General features: G+C 43.8%; 1 protein-coding gene across 1 annotated transcript; it reads right to left on the reverse strand.

Moving 5' to 3' along the window:
• Window positions 1-529: 529 nt before the first annotated feature.
• LOC149235916 (uncharacterized) lies at window positions 530-2,077 on the reverse strand. Its single transcript, XM_089368710.1, has one exon. The coding sequence runs from the start codon at window positions 2,075-2,077 to the stop codon at window positions 530-532; it is 1,548 nt and encodes a 515-aa protein (XP_089224836.1).
• Window positions 2,078-6,711: the final 4,634 nt, after the last annotated feature.

Below are 6,711 nucleotides of genomic sequence, written 5' to 3' on the forward strand. Positions count from 1 at the left end.
GATGAGGGTTATGATTGCCTAATGTAGCTGTGTTTCACGTGTATATATTTCCCCATGGTTATTCTAGTTTTTTTTTTTTTTCCGGAAGAAAAAAACCACTTTTTATTGAGCAAAATAAAAAGCTACATACAGTGATCCACTTGCAGACCTGGTGCAAGATTGTTGCGCTGTAGAATACACAAAAAAAACACAGTCCTTATTGACTGTTAGAAAGGATTCAGATAACTATCACTCCGGAGATATGGACATATAGCTACCTGTTAGTCTACCTCCTTGGGCGAGTCTTTGAGCACTAAAACTATAGAAACCTTTTTCAGTTCGAGGACTCCTACAGAGAGGAAAAAACACACTCTTACAAAACTGTTTTCAGAACTTCCGGCGAGATGTTAAAGATCTGTATGAAGCGGTATATGATAGAGTTCCGTTATGAAAGAACTGTCCACATATTAAAACATGAAGAAAAGGAACAAAAGACATATATGAAGAAATATCCAAGACCCAGAAAGCGAATAGAGACAGAGTGTCACTATCACTGAGGCTGTTCGAAAGGAGGGTCTGTCGAAACAATGGACTGCCCCTGCCTGTATTCTATAATTGACCAGCTTCCCAAAACTTGTTGAACACCAGCCTTAGAGAAACTGTCGACATCCTCGTTTCTATCCCTGAATACATGGCATAGGATGAAGACATTGAAAGACTGCTTTAAGCGCTGTATTTCCTCAAGAATAATCTTCAGGATTTGATTTCGGCATGCAGCATTTCCGTTCACCCAATTGATTACGTTCAAAGAGTCACCATAAATTTGAATTGAGTGAATATTTCGCTGAAGAAGCAAACATAGAAGAAAGCGTAAAGCAGAAATCTCAGCAAAGTTATTTGAGCCTGATCCGAGGCCTACAGAGGCTTTAAGAGAATGTTCTTGATTAAAGTGAATACATAGTCCAGCCCCTGCCTTGTTGTTCTGAGAGGCCCCGTCAAAAAAGGCCCAGGGAATACCCTCTTGGATATTTACAGGCTTTGATAATTTTTGAGGAGTTTTAAGGTCAGGAACAGGAATGGCAGAGTAGATAGCTGCACAGTTTATCGTAGTAATTGCAACGGGGATGTCTTTCTCTTGAAACAGGCTCTTATTTCTCACAATCCACACTCCCCAGAAATAAATAAGAGGAAGGATTCTCATATTCCCTTCCTTGTAGGTTTGCCACCACCTACTCCAAACCATTTCCAAAGGATCATCACCCAGTTGTGCATTGATGTTGAGCAGACTAGATAGCTCCCCCCAAATCTTTTTTGACTCAGCGCATGTGATAAAAAGGTGGTTAATAGATTCCTCTTTTGATTTGCACAAAGGGCATCTCCCTGGTCCAACTAGATATCTGGCTCGCAATGTATCCCAGGTTGGGACTTTCCTTTTTAGCATGCACCAGAGGAAAATCTTGGCTTTTGCAGGTCCTTTAAGCTTCCAGATAAGTTTCGACCACCAATCTGGATTGCCACAACCTTTCTTTTGCATAAGGAAATTGTAACCATCCTTAGGGGCATATTCTCCTGTTTCCCCCTGCGCCCATATCAATAGATCTGATTCATTTTTGAGCCTGACATTAGAACGGTGAAGTTCTTGGATATAAGAACACCATTCGTTCTTCCACCTGATATTTAATCCCAGATCTTCTGCACTCTTCCAAGCCTGTCCCCATATTGAAAATTGACCAATTTTCTCCACCTGGTTTAAAGTATAAATGCCCTTGTGTTCAAGATGCCTGAGTAAGCCTGGGGATAGGGCATAAGCTTCATCACATCCTACCCAGGGATCCCTTCCAATCTTGCAATGACTTCCATCACCTATCTTCCACGCTAGCCCTTGTTCAATCACAGAGAAAGCTTCCACCGTTGCTTTCCATACGACTGAAACATTTTTTTTCTCTTTTCCTGGCTTCTGATCCAGTCCTCCATTGGGACAGGGTCGATATATTTTCTTCTGACCACTCTGGTCCAAAGATTCTCCATCGAAATAAGCTGCCAACCTGATTTGGCTACCAATGAAAGGCTGAACTCGGGGAGCCTTTTTATTCCCCATCCTCCCCAATCTTTGGGTCTTGCCAGCTTGTCCCAAGCTACCCATGGGAGGACAGAATTTTCTTTAGCCCCTGCCCATAAGAATTTGCTACAGATCCTCCTGATTTTTTCCATCACACCTTTTGGAACCCAAGTTAAGGCTGCCCAGTAGACGGGGATAGCTAGTAGGACTGATTTAATAAGGGTTAATCTGCCTGCTCTGGACAGCCATTTATGACTCCAGTGTGAAATTATAGCTTCAATATTAGCAATGAGCCAGTTCCAGTCCTCTATCTTGTATGCTGAAGGTTTTAACCAAAAACCCAAATATTTAAAAGGGGATTCCAACTGTTGATGCTGGAAGGGGAAGAGATTTTGCATCAAGGATCTTTCCTTTCTTTCAATGTTTGCCATGGATACCTGGGATTTCCTATGATTAATCTGCATGCCTGTAGCTTTTAGAAACAGATCAATTATGCTTTTAAGCTCTTTAATTTCATTGATAGATCCATTAGTGAAAAGCAATATATCATCGACAAAAAGGAGGTGGGTAATGAAAAGATTAATTGCTACCTCAATACCTTTTACCTTCTCCTCTCTTCTGGCTTTGTGAATCAACCTGCTTAAGCCCTATGCCACTAGAAGAAAAAGAAGAGGAGATAAGGGACATCCTTGCCTTAATCCTCTTTGGCTTTTGAAAAAAGGGGATGCAGCTCCATTAATAAGTATCGCATAGCTGACATTGGAGATACAACCCATTATCCAGCTGATGAAAGAATAGTTGAAGCCCAAGTGAGTTAGCAGCATCCGAAGGTAAATCCAGTTTATTCGGTCATAGGCTTTAGATAGATCAATTTTGAAGACCACCCCTTTCTTTTTCTGCTGCCTGACACTGTGAATGACTTCCTGTGCTACTCCTATGGCCTCATGGATTTGTCTTCTGTCCAAAAACCCAAATTGTTCCATAGAGATATTCCTTGACAAAATGGGAGAAATTCTTATAGCTATCACCTTTGCAATAATTTTGTATATGCAGTTGCATAAAGATATCGGCCTGAAGTCATCAAAGGTCTCCGGATCATCCTTTTTAGGAATGAGGGCTAAGAATGTTGAATTGAGGGGCCTGTAAACTTCTCCTTTCTGTCTTGATTCTTCAACTACATCAGTTATTTCAGAACCTATTTGATCAAAGAAAGAGAGGAAGAGTTCAATAGTCCACTCGTCCGGCCCAGGGCTTTTATCTTTGCCCATGAGTTTCATGGCAACTTCAACTTCATCCTTGGTAACAGGGGCTGATAAGTCCTCTGCTTCATCCTCCTCGACAAATCTTGGGAAACATTGTGCCATTCTAATAACCTCAGCTATTGTGGCTTCTCCCGAATCTGAGAAAAGACTCTGGAAGTGTCTCTGTCCAAGACCGGAGAGGCCTGTGAAAGTATTTACCTCTCTGCCTTCTTCATCTTTTAGACTCCAAATGGTGTTAACAAATTTTCTCCCTTTTGCAAAATTATGAAAAAAGCTGGTATTCTCGTCACCTGCTTTCAGCCATATAGCCCTGCTCTTGAGCCTCCATTCTTCCTCCTTATCCAAAAGAATTTTGTTCTGAAGCTTCTCCAATTGAAGAATTTTATCCTTGGTTGCCTGCGAGAGATAGCCGTCCTCCTGGATTCTTTCCAGAATTTTCAACTCCTTCCTGATTCTATGTAATTTTTCATTCTGTTTGTATTTCCTATCCTTTGCCCAGGAAATAGTTGCCTTCTTCAGTCTCTTGAGATTCTCCGTAAATAAAAAACTTTTGTCCTCCCTTGCATCCCTGTCCGGATGAATCCATGCTTCCACAAAAAGTTTTTTGAAGGAGGGATCTTGTAGCCATGAAGAGTTAAATTTAAAAGGGCAGGGAGGTTTAGGGGGAGGGCAGGAGATTTCAAGGAAAATAGGGAAATGGTCAGAGTTGCCAATTTCCTCCACCCATTGCTTGAAGATAGGAGCCTTTGAGATTAAACCTTCAGAGAGGAGGAACTGGTCCAATCTTTTTGCAATTCGATCCTCCCCAATCCTTCTATTCCTCCAGGTAGGTTTCAGTTTAGAGGGGGACGGGTCTATGAGACTGTTATCTAAGAGAAGGCTGTGGAAGAAGTCTGACAGGGGGTCTTCCCTTGCTGGAGGGCCCCATGCTTCTGCGCGCCCTATTGAAAAATTTAAATCACCTCCCACAATCAGTAGGGGCGATTTCATCAAAGATTTATTCAACAACTCGTTCCAGAATGACTCCCTTCCTTGACAGGGGCCATAAATATTAACAATCAAAAAGGGAAAGGAAAAATCTGGGGAAATGATCTCCATACCCATTACTTGTTTCGACCCCCATATGTTCATGACCTTAATTCTTCCTTCTTTGTAGCCTATCGCCAACCCCCCGGAATGGCCCGATGAGTCGATTGCTGTGAATTTCCAACCTGGGAGAATGGAGTTTAACATATTTTCCACTTCCAACCCTTTTCCCAGAGTTTCTTGAAGGAAAATAATGTCGGATTTGGAGGAGAGGAGCCAATCTCTAAGGGCCAGTTTTTTAGGTTTGCTGGCCAAACCTCTGCAATTCCATGAAGACAGGATCATTTTTTTACTGAGACGGGGTTCTGCACTGCTCTAAGTACCCCAGGAATTGAATATTGTTTCCCGTCAGCTACATCCATCTTCGCTTTTAACTTAGCCTTTGATAGATCCGAGATTCTGCCCCTTTTGTTTTTAGGTAAGCTTTGGGAGACCATAATCCCTAAACCACCTACAGAAACGGCCGACCCGGACTTCCCAGCCATTGACCTGAGATTATAGGGACAAGGAGTCTGGGGAACCGAAAGACCAAGAGGAGGCCACTTATCATCACTATTTAAATCTAAGGAAAGCATGGCATCCGGAAGGGGGTCGATGACAGGGGATCCCACAAGAAGATCAGTGATATTATTTAAACCATGATTAGGAGAGGAATGAATAGGAGAGGAAATTTGTTGGTTATCCGATAAATGCCCTGGAAAAAGATGAGTGGAGGGAGGAGGATTATCCTTCTCAGGTACTGAAGCTTCGGGCTGATTACCGCTTGGATCTCTTGCAGTCTCCTCCTTAGAATCCTCCATTCGTGCTTCTGGAACCTTGACCGCTTCATGGGACTGGGAATCCACCGGTGCTTCTGCGTTCTGTCCCCCCTCCGTCTCCATAACATCCGCTGGATCCTTGAGCGCTTCATGGTACTGGGAATCCATCGATGCTTCTGCGTTCTGTCCCCCCTTCGATTCCAAGTCTTCCGTGTTCTGATCTGCCATGCCTTTTTCCTCTTGAGAGGCGAGTCCATGCCTGAAACCTGGTTGACTTGGTATGGGGGTCCTCCAGCTACGCCTTCTTCTTCTGGCCTGTGTGCAATCCTTGACAAAGTGACCATATTCATGGCATTGATAGCATCGAAAGGGAAGATGCTCGTAGTCCAATAACTGTTCGAACACGAAATCTTTGTATTGGAGATTGATTTTTTGCGCAAGACCGTTGTTGGGATTAAGACTCACCAGAATGCGTGCCATTGCTCTATCTTTGGTCTGCAAGAATGACATATCTGCCTCCAAGAAAGTTCCCAATCTGTTACCAATGGATTTGAAAACTGCTTCGGTCCAAAGGAACGACGGAAGTCCCGGGGCCCTTACCCAAACCGGGAAAACATCGGATTTTTCTTTGAAAGCATCAAACAATGGACTCCACTTTTTCAACAGGACTGGTAAGTTATCGATACTCCAGTTCCTGCCGAGAACCCACTCCACTGCCTTCTTGTCCTCGAACTTGAGCATAAACCAGCCCTTAGCTAGAGCTAAGGCTTCAAACCCCAGGGGTCTGTCATGGACAAAACGATGTTCTCCCCATGACTGCAAAAAGCCTGACGAAAACTTCTTACCTCTTACCCTACCTACCAGTGAGCATTCTGCCATTACTATGGTTTCATCAATAGATACCTCCATTCCGAGGATCAGGTTGCCCTCCAACTCCTAGGATCCAATCGGCCTTTTATTTTTCCTTTTTCCCCCTTTTTTCCATGATCCTCCCGCTGAATCCCTAGCTTCCTCAACAGAACCAATCCTTTCTGGGTCCTCCAAAGGCGGCACTGATTATTTCACTTCCTCCGGAAAAGACTGATAGAGCCCAACGTTTTTTGGTATAGGAGTATCTGTTTTGAGTCTCCCAGCCAGCAGTTCCTTGATGCCTTCCGGCTCTCCCTCATGGCTGCCAACCTGACCGTTGCGCCCTCCTACTTCGATTCCGTTTGAAAGAGAATGGTTTATCACCAGAGAGGCCCCTGCTTTGCCCTTTGACCTGGGTGAATGACCCGCTGTGATCACTCTATCAGTTACTTCTTCACTGGCTGGCTGCTCTTGGAGAGCTTGTCTGCAAGCCTGGATGGCCAAACTGTCCTGGACCTTACCAGTTTGCTGTGACAAGGCCTTATTTCCTTGTGACACCGGGATTGACTTGGAGTATTCGAACCCCCCAAAATAACGCTCCACATTTTGTATTGTCGGTTCCTTCCCCCAAACAAAGAGAATGTCTTCCACCTCTGGGTCCAAATCGACCAGTTCGTTGGGGTTTACCATTGTTACGGGAGCCTTCCAAGATAAACAC

This window comes from Pinus tabuliformis, chromosome 8, assembly GCF_031772625.1.
Source record: "Pinus tabuliformis cultivar Carrire ecotype Pingquan chromosome 8, CPIR1, whole genome shotgun sequence".
NCBI classification, from domain to species: Eukaryota; Viridiplantae; Streptophyta; class Pinopsida; order Pinales; family Pinaceae; genus Pinus; species Pinus tabuliformis.

What these genes read in the sequence shown, in the direction of transcription:
- LOC149235916 (XM_089368710.1), bottom strand. Translation starts at nt 2,077, where the DNA reads ATGGGGAATAAAAAGGCTCCCCGAGTTCAGCCTTTCATTGGTAGCCAA.